Source organism: Lissotriton helveticus, chromosome 9 (assembly GCF_964261635.1).
Source record: "Lissotriton helveticus chromosome 9, aLisHel1.1, whole genome shotgun sequence".
NCBI classification, from domain to species: Eukaryota; Metazoa; Chordata; class Amphibia; order Caudata; family Salamandridae; genus Lissotriton; species Lissotriton helveticus.
Genome location: NC_136070.1, coordinates 1197024471 through 1197051122, shown reverse-complemented (window position 1 = coordinate 1197051122; position 26652 = coordinate 1197024471). Strand labels below are relative to the sequence as shown.

At 48.6% G+C, this 26652-nt stretch overlaps 1 protein-coding gene across 1 annotated transcript in view; it reads right to left on the bottom strand.

Annotated features, from left to right (window-relative positions):
• ARL8B (ARF like GTPase 8B) overlaps positions 1-26652 on the bottom strand; it is a 145221-nt gene that overhangs the window by 52872 nt on the left and 65697 nt on the right. The window contains exon 2 of the mRNA XM_078661664.1: positions 17058-17138. Within this exon, the coding sequence (XP_078517790.1) occupies positions 17058-17138 (81 nt within the window). The remainder of the gene's footprint in view (positions 1-17057; positions 17139-26652) is intronic.

The following is a 26652-nucleotide window of genomic DNA, read 5'->3' as shown; positions in this document are numbered from 1 at the left end:
CAGGAGCTAGTTTTCTGGTGTTCATAAGGTCAAGAGACAGCTGTGATATCAAGCCAGACCGAAAAGTATTGAACCACCACCAGTTTAATAGAAAATGTCACTGCATGCTAGACCATAGTACATATGCTGACTTTTTCACTCAATCAATCTGGGAATTTAGGCTGCTACTGTCAATGGACCCTTCAGAACAGCGGTTCCTAACCTTTGACCTCTGTGGAATCCGTGGACACCCACTGAGTCATTATTGGAAGCCGGGGACCTTCAACCCAAGCAATTTGTAAAATTTGAGCCTTAAAACAATACAAACAAATTTCACTATTACGAAATAAAATGGATATATTAATTTTAAAGGAAGGGTTAAAGCTTTTAAATTTGATTTTTTATTCTAAAAAATTAAGAGAGATGTTAAACCCTTTCATATCACTCTTTATTGCTCCCATTGGGTGCTCTTTTTGTCTGGAAGCACAAATTGAGGCCACCAATCATCTTTGTTGTACTTGTGCTGTGCCAATGAATTAAGCCAAGGATACCAACTTAATTTTTAGCTACCAATTTTCAATTTCACCATTTATTTATAAATACTTTGTTAATCTGAATGCTATTAAATTTTCTAGACGGTTGTGGACCTAGAGCTGGCGTCACAGACTCTCAGGGGTCCACGGACCACAGGTTAAGAACCACAGCTTTAGACAGCAGCAAAGGCAAAAGTTAATTATCCAAGGCAGACAAGCCCCTGACCTTTCATTTAGCTTTGCTAGAACCATAAATGCTACTGCAGCGGGCCCAAACAGAACAAATAACAACAATTAATCACAAACATCAACATAATGTAAATCTATGAAACCCTCAAACTTCAATTTGGAGATTTGATTTGGTGAGATGGGCAGAAGCAGTGTTGAGTTTTGACACTAGATGGACTATGGGGTGGAATCAGCAGCATTATGCGAGATTTTATCACTGCAATTTAAAAGGAGATTCCGATGACAAGTTCACATGATCCACTCCTTAAGCACTGCATATTCATTAATATAACCCATAAATGTATGCCATTATACTATCCATAAGTTCTTAGAATATACATTTCCTGAAGTTCTGTGATATTGGGTCCCTTAGGGAAATGTGGGGTTGTGACGGACAATGGCAGATGGGGATCAATCACTCTTGGAGATAACTTGCTACAATCGGTCAATGGGCTTTGCAAGGTGTTGTGGATTGGATTGAAGTTCAGTGATAACATCTCAATAATATAGTTATGGAGCTCTCTTGCGGGCCAATAAAAGGTACAGCGTTGCTCGGTAGACCAATAACTAGACCACTGATCGATTCTGTTGAGCACGCTACCTTATGCTCACATAAAAGAAAAATTACTTGGAATGCATCGGATATTTTTTTTAATGATTTCTGTTCTATTGGTTGGGGTTCTACCCTGGACATTAATTCATCCTGGATTCAACTCTGCTCCTGGGCTTTCACTCTAAATTGATTTTTCAATAGTTTGTTAGACCACAAATTCTCTGTATCAAAAATTCAAACAGTTTCTCAAGTACTACAATGGAGTGGATTACTCCACCTTCATAAGGACGGTTAAATTAGATTAAAATACTGACTTGATTTTTGACCAGATCAACCTGGCTATGTAGTTAGCGTTGGCTCACTGGATTCTTATAAATGTGCAAACAATATCCCTTCCTGTACCCAGGCCCAGCCTAAATAGTGGTTTTGGAGTGGATTTCCACAAATAAAATAAGTCTAAGCTGATTGGTATCAATGAACTCCATTTTACTGTCTGCTACTCACAAGTCTGCTCCGGCCATGTACGTCATGGCTGTGTTAAACATGCTGCGAAAAGTGCATAAAATCATTGCAGCAATTTCACATGCAGCAGTCTGAACTTTTACTGCAACTGCTTCAAGCTGCGGACACCAACATAAAGATGTCACCTGAATTTTGGGGCGCTAGAGGGCGCACTGCGGAATGGCTGGCTAGTGTGTCAGCTCCGCTGGACGGGCGCGATCCTAGCGGCCTTTGCCCCTTCCAAACCGCTGCTACTGCCCTGGAAAAGCTAACATCGGACGTCGGAATGGATGACCGACGCACCCATGGCAACCTTATGGCACTGTAGGAGCCACGGACGGACATAGCGGCGAAAATTGCAGCGGAGCCAGCGTAGATACAAAATGGCCGCGCCCGACGTCCGGAGCAAGTGAGGAGGACTGCGGGTCAGAGAGATGCGGGCGTCTTCCGGGCTAAGTACGGGCAGCCAGGAGGTACTGTGAGCTGTGCGGGGTTACGAGGTGGCCGGGGACCGCAGCGGAGAGGGGGAACGCCACAGACCGTGATGCGTTCCAGCGGCCACAAGATGGCGGCGGCGCTGGAACGCAAGTGACTTGCAACGGTGGCTGCCCGTACACCAGACAAATGGAGCTGTGAGTGCGGCGATGTCACAGCGGCGCGGCAGGCAGTTGGAGCAAGCGATCTAAAGAGCACCGCAGGCAACGCTAGTATCAGCGCCACAACAGAGAGTGTCGGCTTGCGACCCCCAGTGCACACCGACGGTAACGGTGGGAGGCGCGAAGCAGCCGACACGGGACACGATGAGAGCCTGAACAGAAAGACACGCAGGAGGGCACTGCTACCCAGGTTGGTGCTCCTACACGTCTATACGCCAAGCTGTTAGCTCCAAGGTGAGCATCAAACACCAGTTAAGGACTGCATAAACGCACTATGTGGCATGTGAGCAACATGGGGGGCCCCAGGTAAAGCGACCGGTAAAACAGCCGGACTCCTTGCGGGCATCGCACAGGCCCGCCAGTACCAGCACGCACATACACCAGCTGATGAGTAGAAGTGCCTCACAGTGGGGAGCCAAAACACCGGCGCGTCACACCGCATCCGCCACAGGCACTCCAACGGCCATAAGCCCGAAGGCAGCAGGGCGCAGTCCGCCCTCGCAACCCAGAGACATGGGGAAGCCAGAAAAACAGCAGACGAAGCTCCCTTTCGAAACCAGGAAACAGGGCAAAAATAACGCTACCACATCGGAAGTGGAGGGTGAGCGGGAGACGGCGGAGGGGTCAGGAATGGAGTCAGTCCTCCGTGCAATCGAGCAAAGTCTGCAGGAGATGAATGGCAAATTGGACAACGTTATGCTGAGGGTGGACAACATGGCGGCGAAGATAGTAAAACATGACGAGCGGATTGTCGAAGCGGAGCAGCGGATTTCCAAGGTGGAGGACGAAAGTCGATCCACGACGAAAGTCTGCGGAGGCCAGGAAAAAACGGTGGAGAGCCTACGCGCCAAGGTGGAGGATCAGGAAGCCATTTCTCGGCGCAATAATATCCGCATTTCGGGTCTGCCGGAGACCACCAACACAGGAAAAATGGAAACCTACATCGAAACCTTGCTAAAGGAAATCTTTGGCACTGACAAACTATCATCGGTGTTCCTGGTGGAACGTGCGCACCGCTCCCTGGCGCCAGTGCCAAAGCCCGGGGCTGCCCCGCGCATGATCATTGCCCGTGTCCTGAACTATAGGGATAGAGACACAATCCTCCGGCTTGCCAGGGAAATGGGCAAAATCACGTATCAGGGGAGCACCCTGGAATTCTATCCTGATCACACCGGTGCAACTAGCGCGAAAAGAATTTGCCCCAGTAAAAAAGAAACTATGCGATCTCGGATTGGAGTATGCCATGCTCTACCCGGCAAAACTCAAAATCACTAATGCGGGAAAGCCAGTTATCCTACCGACAGTGCAAGCTGCACAGGAATATCTAAAAAAAACTGGGGAAACGGAGAAAGGCTCAAGATCGAGATGAACCGACGAGTGATGTAGACTGAACAGACATGTAAATGACAATTCCTGCTTACTCTACGGGCCAGCGGGAACGACACCGGCCTGTTGTCACAATGTACTGGTGCAGGCACTGCTGAAGGGTGTATGGACTGCGTTTGGAATGAACAAATACAGGGTGGGGAGACTGCGAACGTATTGTGCACACTGATGTTAATGCTGATCTCCCACCAGAGGGTATCTGACGCAGTGAGTAACCAGGGGACATATTGTGGGCAGGGGGTGCTGGGCGGCCCTCATGGCTGGGGGAGTGGGTTGATACCTCTTGATGGACACCTCTGTCGCACTTGCTGGGCCGGAATGTAGGGGACGACGGTTTCTGAGTTCCCCGGACACGGTATAGGCTCCAAAAACAATTGTCTACCTGGGCAATGCAAATGGTTTGGTAGAGTACGAGAAGGAATAGTGCATTGCTGAGCTGTATGACTGCGCCGCTGTTGACTTAGATGGCTCTGTTTGTGTGTCATAGCTCGAATGCTTAGGGTTGGCGGTTGAAGGAGGGGAGAAGGATTAGTATCGCAATGTTTTGACGACAGCTCATGCGTCTGTCCACGTCCACTATGTGGATGGAGATGTGTGAACCTGGCGACACCCCCAGGAGGGTGCGCCCCAAAACAAGTTCTCTACTGAATTTGAATGTTGTAGGGGGATGGCTTTGGCAATGTTTGGGTGCTGAAGTGGGTGGTGGGCGGGCAGGGGATCTGGGTTTGTTTGAGTTACTACCTCTGTGTCTGAGATGCATGGCGACCTCCGTATTCATGCACTACCATGCAAAAACTGATTTGTTTCAACACCAGCTATTGCTCTTTAAGTGTTTATTACACTGTCCTGTAGACCTAGCATACCTGATGCTGCGAACGCATCTGGCAAGAATCGACGAACTAAACACCGTTAGTCATGTCACAGTCTGGCACTCTTAAACTCCTCACATGGAATGTACGAGGCCTAGGCAACCCGAAGAAAATCAGACAGATGTTTTCATACTTGGACCGATTACACATTGACATAGTTTTCCTGCAGGAAACACACCTGGCGAGCACTGGCACATCCACCTTGGGCGCTAAGTGGGCGGAATCTGTTACCAGCTCGAACTACTCCTCTTACTCTAGGGGGGTTAGCATTTTAGTACGGAAGGGGGTACACTTTGAGATCACACACACACACAGGGATACAGAGGGTAGAAGCGTTATCATGACAGGTACGGTCAGACAGAGGCGGATAATGTTAGTGAATACATATGGCCCCAATATTGATGATCCTGGGTTCTTCCGGAGTATGTGGCAACACATAGCTGACATTCAGGCTGACCACATAATATGGGGTGGCGATTTTAATGTAACGTTGCAGGACAACCTAGACAGGGCGAAACACACGTCGGAACAACATGGAAATGCGAGAGCAATGCTCAGGGATGCCATGTATGACCTGCAGATGGTGGATGTGTGTAGGGTTCGTCACCCGGGGGAGATAGTAGCGACACACATTAATGCGGCAAATAATAGCTGGTCCACACTGGACTACTGGCTGGGCACGCAGGAAGCACTGACTTGGGTTACACATATCAAACACCTGCCTCGAACGCTGTCTGACCAAAATCTGGTGCTGCTGGAGGTTAGCATCCCAAACTACGAGCCACCACCTCAACGAGCCACCACCTCATCTACAGACCCCCGGGACCACGCACACAATTCAGCGAGGACATCGCCGACTTCATCAGCCCACACGCCTTCCCCTCCGCCGACTACATCCTCCTCGGGGACCTCAACTTCCACCTGGAGAACAACAACGACCGCAACACCACCACCCTGCTGGACAACCTCGGACTCAAGCAACTGGTGACCACCCCCACCCACTACGCCGGACACACACTCGACCCGATCTTCTCTTCCAGCAAGGACATCGCCTTCAGCCACGCCACGGGACTCCACTGGACGGACCACAGCTGCGTCCACTTCAGCTTCAGAAGGACCACGCTCCACCATCACCAGCAACAGGCTCCCCGCAGAAGCTGGAACAAGATCACTGCAGAACAGCTCGCTACTTCCCTGAGCAAGAACCCTCCCACCAGCACAACAAACCCCAGCCAAGCAGCCACCAACCTCACGAAATGGATCAGCGACTGCGCAGACGACCTCGCCCCGCTGAAGACCCCGCCGAGCAGACCCGGCAGCAAGAAAGCCCCATGGTTTAACGACGAACTCAAGAGCTCCAAGAAGAACTGCAGAGCACTCGAGAAAACCTGGCGCAGAGACCCAACACCGGACAACATGACTGCCCTCAAGCTCGCCACCCGAAAACACCACCAGCTGATCCACGCCACCAAGAAAACCGCATTCAAGGAACGACTGGACAACAACGCACACAACAGCAAGGAACTCTTCATCATCGTGAAAGAGCTCTCCAACCCCAACGCCGGAAACAACGACATCACCCCTTCGCAAGACCTCTGCAACTCCCTCGCCTCCTACTTCCACAAGAACATCGCGGAGATACACAACAGCTTCAGCACTCAACCGACGCACGCCACGACCGAACCACCGCCCCCCACCACCACCCTCCGCGCCTGGACCCCGATCAGCACCGAAGACACCATCCGCACGATGAACTCCATCCACTCCGGATCTCCGACAGACCCCTGCCCTCACCACGTCTTCAACAAGGCCGACGCTGTCATCGCACCCCACCTGCGGGACATCATCAACACCTCCTTCGACATCGCCACCTTCCCGGAGAGCTGGAAGCACGCCGAACTCAGCGCTCTACTCAAGAAACCATCAGCAGACCCAACCGACCTCAAGAACTACCGCCCCATCTCGCTGCTCCCGTTTCCGGCCAAAGTCATCGAGAAGACCGTCAACAAGCAACTGGCCGCCTTCCTCGAGACGAACGGTTCCCTCGACCTCTCGCAGTCTGGCTTCCGGGCCAACCACAGCACCGAGACCGCCCTGATCGCAGCTACCGATGACGTCCGAGCCCTGCTCGACAACGGAGAAACAGCGGCCCTCATCCTCCTGGACCTCTCCGCGGCCTTCGACACTGTCTGCCACCGTACCCTAGTACAGCGCCTCAGCAACGTCGGAATCCAGGAGAAGACACTGGAGTGGATCACCTCCTTCCTCGCCGGAAGGACACAGAGAGTCCGCCTCCCCCCGTTCAGATCGGAGGCCACCGAAGTCATCTGCGGCGTTCCTCAAGGCTCCTCGCTCAGCCCAACACTCTTCAACGTCTACATGAGCCCCCTCGCAGCCATCGCACGCCAGCACAACCTGAACATCATCTCCTACGCCGACGACACCCAGCTGATCCTCTCCCTAACTAACGACCCCGCCAGAGCCAACCTGCACGAAGGGATGACAGACGTAGCCAAATGGATGTCGAACAGCCGCCTGAAACTGAACTCGGACAAGACGGAAGTCCTCATCCTGGGATCCTCACCCTCCGCCTGGGACGACTCCTGGTGGCCCCCCGCCCTGGGCAGCGCACCCAAACCAACAGACCACGCACGCAACCTGGGCTTCATCCTGGACTCCTCCCTCTCCATGACCAGACAAGTCAACGCCGTCTCCTCGTCGTGCTTCAACATCCTGCGCATGCTACGTAAGATCTTCCGATGGATCCCCACCGAGACCAGGAAGACGGTCACCCAGGCCCTCGTCACCAGCCGTCTGGACTACGGCAACTCCCTCTACGCCGGAACCACCGCCAAACTCCAGAAGAGACTCCAGCGGATCCAGAACACCTCAGCACGACTCATCCTGGACATCCCCCGCCGCAGCCACATCTCCGGACACCTGAGAGACCTGCACTGGCTCCCGGTCAACAAGAGAATCACCTTCCGGCTCCTCACCCACGCACACAAAGCCCTACACAACCAAGGACCAGGATACCTCAACAGCCGCCTCAACTTCTACGCTCCCAAACGCCAGCTTCGATCGACCAGCCACGCCCTCGCCGCCGTCCCCCGCATCCGAAGAGCCACCACAGGAGGAAGGTCCTTCTCCTACCTGGCCGCCAAGACTTGGAACTCCCTTCCGACCCACCTCCGCCTGACCCAGGACCACCTCGCCTTCAGGAAGCAGCTCAAGACCTGGCTGTTCGAGCAGTAGCGGACCCCCTCCCCCCAGCGCCTTGAGACCCTCCGGGTGAGTAGTGCGCTATATAAATGCTCTGATTGATTGATTGATTGATTTCACTTGGCGTTTCAATGCAACTGCGTTGCGAGACCCAGTATATGCGGACACCGTCCAAAAAGCAGTAGTAGATTATTTTGACCTGAACGGCCCCACGACTGAAGACCCATGTCTACTTTGGGAGGCCTTTAAAGCCACGATACGGGGGGTGTGTATCAGTACGACCACAGGTATCCTAAAGGATATCAGACATCAGCTGCACACACGGGAGAGGTCCATAAGAGCACTGGAGCAGGTCTACACACAGACGGGTGACACTAAGGTATTGGGAGAAATTCAGACCCTGTTGGTGGAACATAGACAGTTTGCCTCTGACGAGCTTAACTATGTGTCCAAGCGTACGACTGCTCGGAGATACGGAGAGGGAGGCAGACCGGGCAGGACACTGGCCGAAAAAATTTGCTCGGGAATAGTGCCTCAACATGTAACATCCATCTGTACTCAGGCAGGAGAAGTGGTTAGAGACATTAAAGGGATAACAAAAGAATTTATGGCAGCCTATAGCGCACTTTATGAAGCACGTCCGTCTCCCTCACAGGAGGACTTACTGACTTATATGGCAGACGTGGAAATAGCATGGCTGGCGGATGGCCACAGGGAATACCTGGCGCGTCCTATAACTGTGGAAGAGGTCAAGGATACAATTAAATGATTACCCAACGGCAAAGCACCGGGGCCTGATGGCTTCGTGACGGAATTCTATAAAATGTACGCGGATCTGCTTGCCCCGCACTTAGTGAGCCTGTATGGGGCAGCACACGAGGCCCAGATCTTGCCAGGGTCTATGAGGGAGGCCTTACTCATTGCGCTATTAAAGCCGGGCAAGGAAGGGGATAAATGTGACTCATATCGCCCCCTTTCATTATTAAATGTAGACACAAAGATAATAGCAAGCTTGCTAGCGGATAGGCATGAAGCCGATTATGCCCCTGTTAATACGACCTGATCAATCTGGCTTCATCCCGGATAAGTCCACCGCACATAACACGCGCACGCTGTTTGCTTTGGCGCACTATCTGGTTCCTGAAACGAAGGCTGTGGCAGTGTTACTAGATGCTGCCAAGGCATTCGATACCATCAGCTGGTCTTTTATACAAGCGGTTTTGATACGAATGGGATTCCCCCCTATCTTCATGGGATGGATCTCAATGTTGTACACCAACTTAACAGCGCGAATTAGAATAAACAAGTATATCTCAGAGCCCATTTCGATATGCCGAGGCACGAGGCAGGGTTGTCCACTCTCGCCGATGCTCTTTGCCCTGATATTAGAACCGCTAGCTTGCAAAATCAGACAGCATCATCACTACTCAGCCATACAAATGCCCACACGTCCCATACACATCTCACTATATGCGGACGACATGGTACTATATGTTAAGAACCCAGAACAACACTTAAATCCGCTCTTAAGGGAATACATAAAATTTGGTCAACAGTCCGGATTACAAATCAACTGGGCTAAATCCCTTATTCTGTCACTAATAGATAGCACACGTCCGACACCCCTAGACTATCCACTGGAGTGGCAAGATGAGCCGACGAAGTATTTAGGGATATGGTTTCATAGGGATCCTGAATTGGTTATCCGCACTAATTATGGAAGAGCCATAGCGTCCCTTGAAGATAAAATTAGGAGATGGAATAAACTACCCCTCTCCCTGGCGGACAGAGCGGCTATAGTTAAAATGGTACTTTTGCCCAAGTTCCTATATTTGTTCAACAATATCCCGATAAAACCCCCAGCTGAAGTATTCCGAAATATCAAAGCATTGGTGCTCAACTTGCTCTGGGCAGGAAAACAGGCGAGGATGGACCTACACACCATGACACTGCCATATGTTCAGGGGGGTTTCAAGGTCCCTGACTTCTATCTTTACTACTTATGCGCTCAGGCGCAGTTTGCGCATTACTGGTACCACGAAGTACCCTTCTTGACACATGTGGCAGTGGAGGCGGGGGATACGGACCCGATTCCACTGGCTAGCATACTGCCGCATAAACGCCCTAGATTACACGACCATGACATCAATCCCGTTAACACTACCACGGAGGCGTGGAGACTGATGGGGAAAGCGGCGGACACCCTACCACTTTACGCACCTGCACTCCCACTAGCTCACCACCCAGCAATTTCGGTCACACAAGAGCAGGTCGGCATGGATATGTTAAGGTGGGCGGGAATAGACAGACTAGGAGACCTATACGTCGACGGTGTATTTCAGTCACTAGACAAGCTGCAGTACATTAGCAACCCATCCCTACTTTTCATTTTTAATTACTACAGGCTGCAGAGGGCAATTAGAGAACACTATCCTACATACCCAGCAGAGCCAAAGGCACTTGCACCTCTACAATTGATCCTCACCACGCCAACGGCCTCTCACCTGGTATCAAAATTATACACAAGCATACAATGTGCCGTGGGTGGTAACACTGACAAGGCTAAGGGCAAATGGAGTGCTGTACTAGAAACACCTCTGACTGATGATGAATGGGCTACAACTTGTATGGTCACTAGCATGTTGACGCCGAACGGAAACTTAAGAATCATTCATTATAAGTACCTACATCAGGTGTATTATACACCTCAGAGGCTACACAAATATGGCCTGAGGGAGGATTCCATGTGCAGCAGGTGTAAACAAGAGAGTGCGGACTTCATGCATTTAGCATGGCACTGTCGTAAGGTGGCGGGATACTGGGAGCAGGTAATACAAGTGCTAAATGAAATGCTTGGGGCCTCCATGATGTGTGATGCAAAGATCTGTCTGTTGGGTATTGTCCCGCAACTGAAAGCTCAGAAGCGCAAATTCTGTGTTGTTGCGCTGTTGTTGGCCAAACGGAGAGTGTCACTGCATTGGAATAGTAAGAAGGGCCCGGAGGTCAAAAACTGGCTAGAAGACCTGACTTATTGTCAAGACACATTGAACACGTACGAGGAAGAGTTGCCGATTAGGTCCCGGCCCAGAGACTACTGGTCGTTTTTGCGTACCTATTTGTTGGAACATGGCACGACAGAGCCAGAGGATGGTTAATGGTGGGGTCTAAGGATGAATGCACGACATAAAGCACTAAACTGTAATGTGGTGATGAGGAGGGAGGATGCTGTGACACAGAGTGCGTGACACTAGAGGTTACTTTTTCTTTAAGTTATCAACTCTTATGTTTTGTTATCTTCTGGACACAAAAAAATGAAAAGAGTAAGATCACTAACATGCATGTATGCGAGTATGGCACTGTTCTATACATCTTGGATTACCATTAGCAACGCCGCCGGTCCATTGGATGTCGGCTGATGGGCCGTGTACAACTGAAATGTCCTTTGTATAATGCAAGTTAATGTAGCCGGCCTGTTGAGGTTGTAGGCGAGGTAACATGTAATATTTTCTCTGAAAAGTGCAATAAACTTCTTACACCAAAAAAAAAAAAAAAAAAAAAAATAGATGTCACCTGAATAACCACATAATTGCATGCTTGTACTTGTTCAACCCTAGCAATAACAATATGCCACCATGCACAAGTTTCCTTCAACCCAGCTTATATAACTTATCAGATACTTATTATATTTTGGTGGCCTGTCATTAAGAGATTTAATTATTTAGGATAGGTGACTGCCCCAAATCAAGAAATAATGACAAATCTGCTCAATCTGAACCCCAAAAGTCACTAAATTAACCGGACCTCAACCCTCTAGTATTTGAGGAGGGCACTTAGAGACTACTTAAGGGCATCAGACAGAGAGTAACAGCAAAGTCCAGTCCATATCCAGTTGCCTCTAGTCAGCTAGGTACTTTCAGGAAAAGCCTCTAGTACCTTGTCGTCTCAAAGTCTACTGAACAGGAGGTCAGCCAGCTAACCATTGGAGTCCTGTTCTTCACCCCAGACACAAGAGTGAGAAGGTTAAGTCCCTTGTGGGTCTTCTCGGGTCACAGGCAGCAGGTCCAGTTCTCTTCTGACTTTCCACGGGTCAGAAAGTGGGTGCCTGGATGTTCCACATTTAAGCCTGGCACAGCTACTGGGTGGAGGAGACTCCTAGGCACTCTCCGACCAATGGCACAAAAAGGTCTTGGACCAACCCTATCCACGTGTTAGGGCATTTTCAAGATAGTAAAAGTTTTCTGCCACACAATTCTAAACTATATATCACAAGTCACCACTTTCTTCACATCTTACATTCAAATCCAGTTTGAAACCGTTACTGTACTCGCAACAAAGCCAGAGACAAAAGGCTAATAGGACAATAGAGTCCTTCAGCAACCAGACTTGAGATCAAAGGATGCCAAGCATTGTCTTGGCATCCTGTTCTCTCCCTTCCAAGCATGCCCCAAGTGTTACACATAGCTCAACAGACCTGTCAAGCATGCTCACAGGTCCCATTCTAAATATTCCATGGAGTTCAAAGGAGTCAGGGAAGTAAAAGGTAACTTTCGAGAAGTTACTCCTCCCTAATATTAATTCAATTTTGGTTTGATTCGTTTTCTAACTTGTATCTTTCTTTAGTTATCAGTATTATTATTTTAATCTGTACTCTAGTTTCTTTTCTACCTCTGTCAACTAGGCCTGCCACTGTGAAAATAGCTTGTAGAAAAGTTAAATGCATCATTCATGGATTAGCTAATTTGGCCATGCTTTAGGGGTCAGAGCACATCCACTGGGGCCCTAGACAGCAGGGCCCCAGTGTGAAGAGTCTAAAACCGGCAATAAATTAAGGTCCAGTAAAATACAAAAAAAATGGGGGTTAATATACAGATTTTCCACACTGTTCACAAGCCATTAACAGGCCAGTAGGTAGGTCCTAATAAGGAGAACAAAGTCATCTGCATACATCAACAGAGTAAGGCCATAACCCACAAGTTTTGAACTGAAAGCTCTTCAATGTTGCCTCGTTCAAGGGAAGACCAGCCAATTAAGGAGGGTTGATGCAAGTAGACCACATTGTTTCCGCCTGTCTTATTATCTTGTCTGTTGTGAACATTTTAAACAGGTCTGGCCTGTTTTAGCATAACCGTAACTGGATGCCACCATGTTATCTTGCTCATAGTAACATTGACCACACGATGTGCCAGTCTCATATTCAGGTGTGCTATGTTTTGGCACTTGAGAAGTGAATTTGCGAGTTAACTTGCTCAGCCAAATACTGTTTATTTTTTTGCTACTTGTGAAACTATTTTCTACTTCCCATGAACTCAGCTAGGGTACCTTGGACTGTATTGTGATGCTGTTTTCTGCAGTGATCCAGAGTAGAAGGAGTCCATGTACTTCTTTTTGGCATCTTATGCGCATAGATTAACTCAAAACCTCTCCAAGCTCTACATCTCATTTCGTAAAGCATGTTATACTGACAGCAGAGCACAGAAACAACACAAGGCAGTAATTTAATTAACTCTAAGATATTTAGAGTTAATGTATGCATTCAAGACATCATGCCTATGCCTTCTGTGCTTGTACAGAAAGCAGCATCATGATAGAGCTCCCAACTATTCTTGGCGAGAATTCGGTCATGTGATCAATACTAGAAATCTGTGCAAATTAGAAAGTGAACTTGGGTTTTGCTTTTGCTCAGAAACATGGTCTCCACTGCTGTATCCTCTAGTCAGTTGACACTGACCAGTGATTTTTAGGTCGAAGCCCACCAGACAGCACAGATGTTGGTTTACAAAAGAGTTCTTGAAGCATCCCTGGGAATGTAATGCGTCCATCGCTTACCATTGGCTTTGTGATTTGTGATTCATATTTGCTTGCTTTCTATTAGCTGATTTTATTTGATTTAGACCATTCAGCAGGTCTTTGTCCCTACTGTGGAGCATACCCTGTTTAACGCCGCTGTGAATGGCTCCTCATATTCTTCTACAAGTCCCCTTTTTGGGAACTTTTTTCTTTTGTTTTGTGAGGCACTCCACAAGAGAAGATATGTTTTCAGTTATTTCCCTTGCATGCTAGTCGAGGAAGCAGTACACTTGCTGTATTTAAAAAAAAAAAAAAGTTTTCCTGCCCCCTATCTTTCTGCTTGACCGATTCTACTTATTGCCTGTAACAGTTCCTCAATCTTGCATGACTGTGGGGAACAATGTTCTGGACTTGATTATTTTGGTCAGTGCTCTTTACTAAAAACATAACGTAACAATCTTCTTCCCCAATTTCACGCCCATGCCATAAGCACTGGAAGTAGGGGAGGGTGGGTGCAGAAACACCACCAAAATAACCATGTTGGATTTCAGAAATGAATGAGCAGTAAACATGCCTTTAAAGTTTGTTTTTATTCTGCCACATTTGCTGTGCACTCAAACACAGGGGTAAAATGTTAAGCTCTGTCTGCCAGGGAGCCTGCTGTTTACTTTTATTTCGCAGCCTGCCAAGTGAGAAGAATTATGTGACAATCTTCCTAGCCAAGGGAATGTAAAATGGCTTCAGGATATTATTTTTCTAGCACACAACAAGATGAAATGCCTGTAAATAAACTATACAAACAATTCCGAATATATCAGATTTAGAAAAAGACAAATGAAGCAACTTTTTTGTAATTATAAAGTGTGGTGGAAACAGACATTTTAATGGAATGAACACACTATGTGAGGCCAACTTCCACACATTATCGATTTTGAACTGCATAGTTTTAGCAATAAAACTGTATGTCTGTGCAAATGTACGGGTCATTTAAATTGAAAATGTGCTTGTGTAATGGTAGTGCACTACCCCACTATGGATAATCCACTCTATGACACTATATTATACTCCACTGTACTAAACCATAGGCCACTCTACACCACTTGACTATGACACTCTCCTCCATTCTGGACCACTTCACAACACTTTACTCCACTCCGTCTTGCTGTGAGCTTGGTGTTTACTTTTCTTTACCCGCCTGCAAAGTGAAAGGATTTATGCGACAATCTTGCTGGTTATGGGAATGTAGAAAAGCTGTACGGTGTTATTTTTTCCAGCACACAACTAACTGTAAATGCCTGTAAATAAACGGTACAATTATTTCAGAATTAGGAAAGCACAAATGAAGCACTTTTTGTAAATCTGAAGTGTGGTGGAAACAAAATTTTTAATAGGATCATATATAAATACACTAGATGATGCAGACTTCCATGCATTATCATTTTTGCGCGGTATAGTTTTATAAGTAAAACTGTATGTCTGTGCAAATGAAATTGTAATTCAATTTAAAATGCGTTTGCTGTAATGGCAGCGCGCTATCATACTATGAATACTCCACTCTACAACACTTTTAACCACTCGAGGACACTTCACTTGGTAGACGTTACTTTCCACTAACTTTTATCTATGCTGAACAGCAGCCACGCTGGTGTACAACATGGCCGAAATACAATGGCACAGTCAATAGATCTCGCAAAGACGTGGGCTATTGGATTTGCCAATGCTGGTTCCTTTTGTCAATAAACAAGTTCAAATGCAACTAAAACATGACCATTCCTCCCAAATCTACATTCAACCATGTTGTTTTTTTGGAAGGCTTGAATAATTTTCAAAAGGCCAGCATCAATATCACTTGCATCACGTTTAATCCCCACATATTCCCCATAAACATCTCTGAATGATCCACCAATCAAATATAATTCCTGGTCGATAAGATTTTTAAAGCTAAACAACAAAGAGCCATTATATTGTCGTAGTACAAGCTCAAACTGCAGGCCAGTTTACTCTATTCGTAGACTTCTATTGGAATCTATTTGGTTTGTTACACTTCCGAGTACGAGCTTAGTAAATAATTTCCTCTAACAATCAAGTCAATCGTCCTGTAATTCACAAGTAGACCAGTTTACATAAACAGTTACCAAAACATTAGTTTGACACTTTAGCTTTTAAACAACCTGGTTGTTTTAGAGAGTCGCCAAACTCAGGCAAAATTAAATCCAAGGCCTTAAATTGAAGGAAAACTTCTGAGTAACAAAACCTTAGTCACTGTTCCAACAGTTTCAAATACCAATCCTCTCCGTTGATTTCGAGAGCTTGTTGATTCCACAGCATTTCCTAACCTCTATGAGGCCCCTGGTCTCTCTTGGACCTAAACAACACCTGACATTATTGGAGCATTATGGAATATCAGTATGCCTGCAGCTATGTAAAAATCAATTCCATTATCATAGGGGACACCATCCACAAGTTTATAATGTGAAACATTATTTTATCCTTGATTAAAAAAGTGATAGTAATGTGATGGTGTATCTGCCAGAAATCTGCCTTTCAGCCTCTAAATAACAAACCATGCAGGCCTTCAGAATAGAGTTCCCTCGCTTACAATTTACCCAATTAATTCCTGTAATCTGATTAATACCCCAGGGTAAATTAACCTCAGTTGAGCTATTGCCCTCCAATTGTTTTGAGAGTAGCTACCCTTTAATATAACCCGTTATAGTAAACACCTTGCAACATTCAATATTCATATTTAAGGGTTTGATTATCTCCCAAGAATTCTTCTACCAAACCCTGCCTGCACCAAATCGCAGTGGTGAAATACAGATTACGCATCAGGAATGATTTATGATCAATTTCAGGTCTTGGAATATAATACTACTTTTAGCCCTCCAACCTCAGCACCAGATATGAATAGGAACAGACTATCTAAACTAAAATCCAACAAACCCACTTTAGGGCAACAGTGGACAGCGAGAGTGGCTAATTCTTCAAAGGCTTGAATTCATCTAATTTTATTGACAATACTGGCCAAGTTTCATGTAATCAGATTACATCATACTCTCTAAAGGAGTTATGCAACACTCAATCCCCCTGTATGCGCCTATTTTTCATGACATTTCCAAAATCCCATAGCTGATCTAATGCCAGGATTTATTTTGGATTTCAGCAAGTCATCCGACAAAGTTTAAGTGCCAAGCCTGTAAATGTAACTGGCTAGTCGAGTTAAACATTATTCATAAACAAGCTCATCAGCAAAGTTCTCGCACATAGTTAATGGAAGTTAGCTGTCATTCTACATCACACAAGCATGTAGAACGACCTTACACACAGTATTCTCTTCACCTACCTTTATTGTTACATTGCCTTTGGTGACTTTTCTCATGTTGAAGCCGACGGTTGGTATCATGTCCTCACTGAACTGACCTGACTGAAGAGAGAGAATGAGAGGAGAGGATTCATATTTGAACAAGGAAAGAGACAACACAGTTGCCATCACACAGTTGCCATGAACATGAACCATCTTCCATTCCCATTTTAGACCGGTCATTAGCCCAACACACTAGATCACTCAGCAAACACTGCCAGGATGTTAGGGATTTAATCCTAGATCAGCAACTTGATTTTTTATTTATCACTGAATCTTGGCTGAAGGATTGGTGCAACCCGGATGTAGCAATAGCACTCCCACCCAGTTACAAAATTTGCAGGAAGGATAGATCAGATGGCAGAGGTGGTGGGCTGGCCATTATCTTACACGATTCATTGCATTGCTCTACCTTTGATCTTGAGGCTATCAAGGAGGCGGAAAGCTTAGGCTTCTGCATCTCCCTAAATGCCTCCATGTCCCTTTCAGGCGCACTGATTTATCGGCCTCCAGGGCATAGCTCCACCTTCACAGATTCACTTGGAGACTCCCTAAGTCAGCTACTTCTTAGATCTGCTAACTTCACGCAGCTTGGTGACTTTAATCTCCACTTGGAATCGAGACTTGCCCCAGGTGCGGATAATTTCCTCCAAAGTATAGAGCTCCTCACACTAATCCAATTAGTGGAGCATCCAACCCATCATGCAGGGCATATCCTTGATGGGGTCTGTTCCTACTTCACAGCCTTATCAGTGGACACTCCCATTCCGCTGATTTGGTCAGACCATTTTTTGATCCCACTGACAATTGGGATGCCACAGAAATGGGGCTCTGATTTACCAGCCTCTGACCCCCAACTCAGACGTAAATGGGTTCAACTAGCCGACAACCCAAAGCTGATCACACATGCACAAGCACTTATACCCCCTATGACAGGAAGACAGGAAAACCAGGGGAGGAAGCTTGTTGTTTCCACACCTGGCTAACGACAGTTTGTAATGAGTTATTGCCACAAGAGAAACATGATGAGATCAAGAAATCAAAAACTCAAAAGGCCCCCTGGTTCACACCCGATTTAGCCTCAAATCATTCCAATTGTAAGCAACAGGAACTAAAATGGAGAAGATCGTACAATAGTGCAGACAGAATAGCTTACAAAATGAGCAGGAAACTATCACCACCACATTAAAATTGCAAAAAAGAGTACTATTCAAAGAAAATAATGGAGGCCAATTTAGATCAAAAGGCGAGCTTCACGATCGTAAAACTTTTACTAACCCCAATGTGTTGCAGAAGGATTTGCCTCCTTCACAAACTCTGTGTAATGAGATTGCAACTTACTTCGAAGAAAAGATTCTTAATATTCAAAATAATTTCCCTATTGGCCCCAGTAAAAATAGGGATGACCCCATTGAACCAGCTCTCAGCCCTAGTGCTCATTGCATTAAAACCTTTAAACTGGTAGCACTAAAATCGACATTTAGGCCATCAGGGCTTGCAAATCAGGCTCTCCATTAGATGCATGTTCTCCCATGATCCTTCATCAAATTGACATAATCAGCCGTGTTGTAAATTCAATAGTTAATTCTTCACTAAGTACGGGCATTGTACCAGATGAGGGGAAACTGGCATTGGTAAAACCTCTCAAAAAGAAACAGAATATTGACCCTTCGGTGCTTTCTAATCTCTGGCCCATCTCATTGCTCCCAGTGGTAAAATAACAGAGACATTTGTACATAAGGAACTCACGAGATTTATTTAAGTAGCTAATATTTTCCATCAACAACAATCGGGCTTTCGTCCGAAACATTCAACTGAATCAGCCCTTTTGGAAGATATTGAGGCGCTAAAAATCTTAGCAGACAAGGGTAAGAAAGCAGTTTGATCCTACTAGATTAGTCTGCTGCGTTCGACACTATCTCGCATGACATCCTTTTAAAGAGACTCGGACGCAGCGGCATCTCAGGTTCTGTTCTAGAATGGATCAAATCATTCCTTTCCAATCGGACACAAGCTGTGACCTTAGGTACCTTCCTCTCAAAAGAGAAACCTTTAACAGGAGTTGCGCAAGGCTCTTCTTTGAGCCCTTAGTTGTTCAATATTTATATGGCCCCACTCATATCTCTTATAAGCTCCTTCGGAATCGAAGTAAAGTCATATGCAGAAGATACTCAAATGATCGTATCCCTTGATAACGACACTACAGATGCCGAAGTGAACTTTAAATGCTGTCTATCACAAGTCATACAGTGGATGAGGGATAATCATTTGAAATGCAATACCGATAAAACAGAAATTTTGCCCATTGGGAGGAATGTAACTTTCCTTCCGGATGTGTGGTGGCCAGAGGGAACTACGCCCCCACCAGACATGGTTAAAGTAGCTAACAATGTAGGGGTACTGTTTGATACTGCATTGTCCTTTTTGCCGCATGCGTCAGCTACAGCAGGGACCTGCTTTAGCCTAATAAGATCATTAAAGAAATTCTTTGATCTGATTCTGCTTCCTGCAAGGAAATCAATAGCAGTGGCCCTGATTCTCTCGCGTTTGGACTACTGCAACAGCCTCCTTGCAGGAGCAAATAAATCCACGATAAAAAAACTACAAGTGGTCCAAAACGTTGCAGCACGCCTTGTTCTGAGGCTTCCATGCAGAGCGTCCACTTCAGCGCCGCTTAAAGTTCTGCATTGGCTTCCGATTCATAAAAGAATTCTTTTTAAAATTCTTTTAATTACTTATAGAGCCATGCTTAAACTGGGTCCTAAGTATCTCTCACCATGGTTTTACCCATATACCACTACTAGGACTCTTAGGTCATCCACAGCCAACCTCCTGAAACCTTCCTCTTTCAGACGGATAACTAAAGGAGGAAAAACTGTCGCCGTCCTGGGGTCTAAAGCACGGAATCCCCTTCCAACCAACTTAAGACTACAGGAAACTGGATCTCAATTTAGGAAGGCATTGAAGACCTGGATATACAACATTTCTGATGTCCCCTGCCTTGCACTTATCTAGTCAGAACATAAGCTGGTATGTTATAGGACCCGCGTTCACCGTTTATTCCTCAGCGCCAGGATACTCCTTGCGGAGTGACAGCTTGCGCTTAAGAAATATTAATTTACATTAAATTACATTACTAGGCACCACAATGTGGGTCAGTACATCATGTGAATCTACTAAGGTAGCATCAGCCCACTCTTGAGATCAGCTCCTCTTCTGCCCTCCAAAGGTATCACAATATCCACGGTTCCCAGGGGGTACAATCAAGGCCACTTTTAGCCAGTTCTGGCTTTTATACAAAAATGAAAGATACATCCTGGGAATTGTAGTTTCACTTTTAATATTACAAGCATGGGCTCAAAAAACACCAGAATACAAAATACTGCAGGCTAAAAAGTCAGGCCTGGCTGAAAATGTTGCTCATAACATGGGGCCAATCTGCAACGTTATCTTATAAATGCCAGGGAGTGCTGTCATTTATCTGCAACCGAGACACGAGCTCCTCCCTCTGTAGGCCTTCTTTTCTTCATGTCCTGATGAAACAATCTTGCTCCCACAGTCCGTGAAGCAAAGGAACAACGGAAAGTAACTTCCAGGTTCTAATGTGAACCGCACAGCTTAATGACTGTTTTATAATCAGCAGTGTGCAGGACATAAAAGTGCTCTTCTGACACTTCCCAACAGGGGTCTCTTTTAGGTGGTCCAGAACACTACCTCCAAGTCTAAGCATGTGCCCTTACTTTATTAATCATGGGGTGGAGGTGGTAGAGGAGAGCGCAGCCTGGCAGCACATCTACAAAGAACGTGATCGGACATTTATAAAAACTTTATTAACTGTATTATTCAATGTATTATGACCTGGCGAGGGATCATCCACATCTGCTTGGTTAACTTTACAACAAGGCATGATTTATACCTTGGAAAATGTTCCAATACCGCCTCAACTAAGTTGCACCCCCTTTGGCTAACCATACTTCCAAAGAAGATCCAAGCACACTTTGATGGACGAGAGACCTTCATGAGACAGCTCTCTCTTACTAGAGAAAAGAAGATGGCATCTCTCCACTCTAGGTCTCTGTGGCAGCTGACCAAGTGTGCACAGCACATACAAGTGGACGAAAGGGCATTTAGACGTCTATACTGTTGTAGAGGCAGGAACAATGCCAGATCAACTCACTCCTCTATACTAGCAGGAGGAATAGTGGCAATAATGGTGCATAGAACTCTTGCTCTATTAGTGCAAAAATATAGCATCTTGTCCTCTTTGTTGACCTGTACTGGACGGAATAACTATGGCCATGACCTACTCTACTCTTGATACAAAAGTCAGAATAGGGTCTGGCCATTCCAACTTGCCTGTGCCAAACAGAGGACCTGGACTCGCAGTTAGGGCTAAACTTCCTACTGGAACAGGATCACACAGTGCTTACTTTGAGCAGGTGTTTGCCTGTGATAGACACCGGCCCTCAATTTTGGAGACCGGCACTTATTTTTCTGCATTAGACATTCACAGAGAGTAAGGAAAGGAAAACAAGCAGAAAGGAAGACGGAGAGAATGACAGAAAAAAGGAGAAAGTTGGAACCTGCAAGAATAACCATATGGGTCAGGGAGAGTCTGGACCGACCACCGGCAGGTCATCGGAGGCGGAGGCGACCCGACAGGCAACGCACGGAGGGCAGAGGAGGGGCGCATCACCGGACAACTGGGGCCGCCATCCGGACTGCTGCGGCGGACCTGGACACGAGGAGGAGCCCATCCCCCACTCGGCCCAGCACTGTGATCAACGGACCCGGGAACGGTTGGGTCGCCTGCTGGGCTGGCCGCCCACTAGGTTCCGGCGGAGCAGAGCCCGGAGGACCCGAGTGCCCCTCGGATCGGAGATCGGATTCCTGCCGCCGCCTGCTGTGACCTTGGGTGGTGAGTGCCGCGGCGCGAAGCATACCAGCAGCAGCAACTGCCTGACGGACACAGAGCGTGGGCTCACCGCGCCACAAATAGCGGAGCCTTAGCAGCGCCTGCCCGACGGACACAGAGCATAGGCACACTGCGCCCAACACAGCGGAGCTTACCGGCCCGGACTCGCGCGGCAGCAAAAACCAGGCCTGGCACGCAGGCACCCAAGAGACACCTACTGGGGCGCCCGGTGGGCCGTGCACGCGATCCACAGCGCAGGACGATCGCAGGGTAGCGCCAGAGGGAGCCGCTGACCAATTGCAGGGCTCGGGGTCCGACTGTCATCCGCCACAGCCACGGACGACCGGAGGGCACTACTGCTGACCACACGCACAGAACTGTGGGGGCTGCTGGGTGTGGTGAGCGCCGTGGGGAGACACTGCCTGCCACGTGCTGCACACCACTCAGGTGCCCTTGTGATCACGGCGTACCTGGACGCCCGACGCGGTGGGGAGTAAGCACGAAGCCCAGAACACATCCAACTGCAGGAGGGGCACAGCATGGCCCATTGCCAGAGCCTGTAACCGTATTGAGCGGACTAACGGCCACCGCCGAATCACGCTGCGCTTTAGACGGCTCGACCACACAAGAGGCTCTAAGACGACCGTAACCCGCTTTGGAAACGCCACCGAAGCACCAGTCAGTGGCTCTGGTGATCGACGAGACCACGGACCACCCCCCCATCCGGATCCTCCGAGAATCAGTTCCCTCTCATGTCTGGAGGTGCCGGGAAGCGCACAGGAACGGGGAGCACGTCCCAAAAGGGCAAAATGGATAAGCCGCAGAAGCAAACGGACCCGGATCCGGTAACGGCCAGACTGGACTCGGTACTTGCGGCCATGGAACGCCTGGAAAATTCCATCCAGTCCACCCGGACATCCCTGGAGGCGAAAATAGACGGAGTCGCCATAGACCTCACGCACTTGAAGGAGGACCATAAGAAACTAGCTGAGCGCACCAAAACCCTGGAAACCACAGTGACGGGCATGGAACCTCGTGTCGCCCAGTCAGACAAACATATTAAAGATCTCCTCAACAGGGTGGAGTTCCTGGAGGACAGGGCAGAGGATGCAGAAGGGCGGGCGAGACGCAACAACGTCCGTATAGTAGGTTTACCGGAAAAATGGGAAGGCAAAGATCCGACCGCCCGCGTAGAGGACTGGCTACGCACCCTGTTACCCGAAGGCACCCTCTCGCCATATTTCGTGGTGGAACGGGCGCACAGAGTCCCGACCAGGCCACTCCACACCGGCTCTAACCCACGCCCTTTTCTGATCCGAATCCTGAACTATAGGGACCGAGACACTGTACTACGAGAAACGCGTAAACTAGGTACCATTCAAGTTGAAAATGCAAACAATGTTTTTCCCGGACTATACAATCCAGGTGCAGCGCCAGAGACACTCATTCCTACTGGTAAAGCGGAGGCTGCGCCAACTGGGACTTACATACTCCCTCCTCTTCCCAGCGAAACTCAGAGTGATAGCGAATGAGAAAACACACTTCTTTGACTCCTCGGACGACGTGGAAGCCTGGCTGGACAATGGGACGGACAAGAGTACGGGAAGATCAGGAAACCAGGACAGGCCTAGGAGACGCAGGATGTCCAGGAGGAGACGTGGCGCCAGGTCACCCTCCCCAGCGGCCAGCAGCATCCAGCACGGCGCAAGCCCTCCGGAAGAGGAAATACGCAGGGAACAGCGGGAAGCCCTACGGATGGTCTCGGAGCTCAGCGGCTCCCCGTCACAACGTTCCCCGCCCGCCGCCAGCCCTGGGGTATTACCGAGCGACGACGAGGCGATATATGGTCTCCTGGATTCGCAACTCTCAGGTGGGCTACCAGACGTCACCCCACAAACGTCGGACCTGTACGGCTGAAGAAGTGCCGCACTGAGGGGCTCTTAGCGATGGAAACATTAACACGGTACTGCCTGGTGGTGACGGACGATGAACACGCAGTGAGTTAAGATATCGTCACGCTTGCAATGATCAACTGCGGAGCGGACGCCCCTTGGTGCTCACACCGAATGGACCACCGCATTGCAGGGTCCCTAAGGGTGGGCGATGGTTATCAGCTACAAACTTGACCAGGGTGGTGCCCCCGTGTCGTTACGAATACACTGCTCCATAAACGATGGGCCAACCTGTTGGCCGCTCAGACCTATAATCACACCCCCCTGGGAGGGCACTCACGTCTTCACGCTCAACAGACACTCACTGGCTGCTTGGACTGCGTGATGGACAGCAACCCCCCAGAACGGATTGTTCGCATTTTTTGCAGAATGTTTGGACGGCTGCCCGTTTGGCAACCGACCCGATGGTGTTATCCCCAGTTAATGTTTACCCCCCTTTTCCCTATTGTGAATCGCTGCATGTATGGCCCACAGGAGTGCTTGCTAGACTATTCAAGAGGTGGCTCGGACAAGGGTGGGGAGGCTCTGAACCGGGATGTTGGAGGGCCCATTGAGAGGGTGCTTGAAGCGAGGGGGAGAGCGGGAGCGACTGCCTTGTTGAACGCTGATGGCTGAAGTCATAATGTGTACCTGGAATGTACGCGGAATACACACACCCGCACGCAGGTACATGATTTATTCATACTTGAAGAGACACAAGGTGCAGATAGCACTCCTACAGGAGACACACCTGACGGCCCCAGAGGTACACACCCTGCGCAGGCGGTGGCGAGGTCAGATTTATGCGACTGGGTTCTCCTCTTATGCCAGGGGGGCGCTGATATGGGTGAGACCAGGGCTCCCGTTTGAAGTTGAGGACTCACACATAGACAAGGAGGGGAGGTTGGTGGCAGTGAAGGGACGCCTAGATGGACGACCGCTGGTGGTGGTGTCGATCTATGCCCCTAATACAGACCAACAGAGCTTCCTCGAAAAGGTGTCCACAACCCTGGCGCGCTGGCACGGGATCCCCTGGATATTGGGGGGGGACTACAATAGTGTATTGGATACCACACTGGACCGCTCATTCCCACCTCTACCCAGCGCACCAGTGGTGGGTGCCATGAAAGCTCTTATAGCCTGGGCCTCGCACTGGAACTTACATGATGTGTGGCGTCACCGAAATCCAACGGCCAAGATATATTCGTACTACTCAGGAGCCCACACCCTGCACACCCGATTAGACAGATTCATGCTCACAGATGATCTACTCCCGCTAGTGACGGAAGCGCTTTACATGGGTAGGACACATTCTGACCATAACCCACACATGTTAACGGTCTCATGGGCGAACACCCGCCCCCCTGTCCCCAACTGGAGGCTGCAGCCGGACCTCCTGCTAGACGCACCCTTCCGGGGCTCACTGTTCGCGCATATTGTACATTACTTTGAGGATAATGCAGGTTCAGCCACCTCCCTACAGATGGAATGGGAGGCGTTCAAAGTGGTCATTAGGGGACAGTGCTTGGGCACTCAGGGGAACCTCAAACGGCAGGTGGAGAGAGACTTACATAGGGTGGAGGAGGAATTGAGTCGACACGAACGGGACTCGGTGGGAGGACACATCACTGGGCTTCAAAAAACGCAGGCGACCCACGAAAAACTGCTAGAGAGGCTCAGATGTCTGAATTTCGCGGCTCATGCGGCGCGCACACACGATAGGGGGGACAAACCTGGTAAGTTGCTGTCGTGGCTCATCGCTAGGGAAGACCGGTCGAAGCCAGTCACAAAAGTACTAGACGCGAATGGGGTGCCCTTACATACGCAGTCAGAGATTCACGGAGCATTCACCACACACTACAAAATACTGTATCGCTCTAGCTTGCCCACACCCGCCCCGGACACGGAGGAATACCTTAACCAGGTACTGCTGCCGTCCCTTACCGATGCCCAACGTACCGTCCTAGCGGCACCCATTGCCCCCGAGGAGCTCCGGGAAGTCATAGCGGCGCTCTCCAACGGAAAGTCCCCTGGCCCAGACGGACTCCCAGCGGAGTTCTATAAAGCATACCAAGACCTCCTGATTCCTGAACTCGTCAAACTGTACGAGACGGCTCTGGAAGACTCCTCCCTGCCCCCATCTCTGAGTGAAGCTACCCTGGTCTCCCTCCTGAAACCGGGTAAAGATGAGACACTCATGGGCTCATATAGGCCCCTTGCCCTCTTAAACACGGACTACAAAATACTAGCCTCTACACTAGCGAGGAGATTGGCCCAATACACACCTACCCTGGTCCACCCTGACCAGAACGGGTTCGTACCCACACGCAGCACGTCGCACAACATCCGCCGGCTGTTCAGAGTGCAGGAGTATGCGAGAGGCCCTTGGCCACTATCGGGTTGCATAGTGTTAGACCTGGAAAAGGCATTTGACTCGGTGGAGTGGCCGTTCCTTGGGGCGGTTATGCAAAAGTTTGGACTGGGAGACGCATATCTGGACATGGTGGGACTCCTATACCAAAAGCCAACCGTTCGGGTCCGGATAGGGGGCCTGATATCGGAGGCCATAAAGGTGAGGCGGGGCACACGACAAGGCTGCCCGTTATCGCCTCTACTCTTCTCGTTGGCCATGGAACCGCTGGCGGAGATACTGAGGATGCAGGGCGCCGAGTGGGGCATCCCGTTGATTGATGGGGTACACGCGGTTTCCCTATATGCCGATGACCTACTC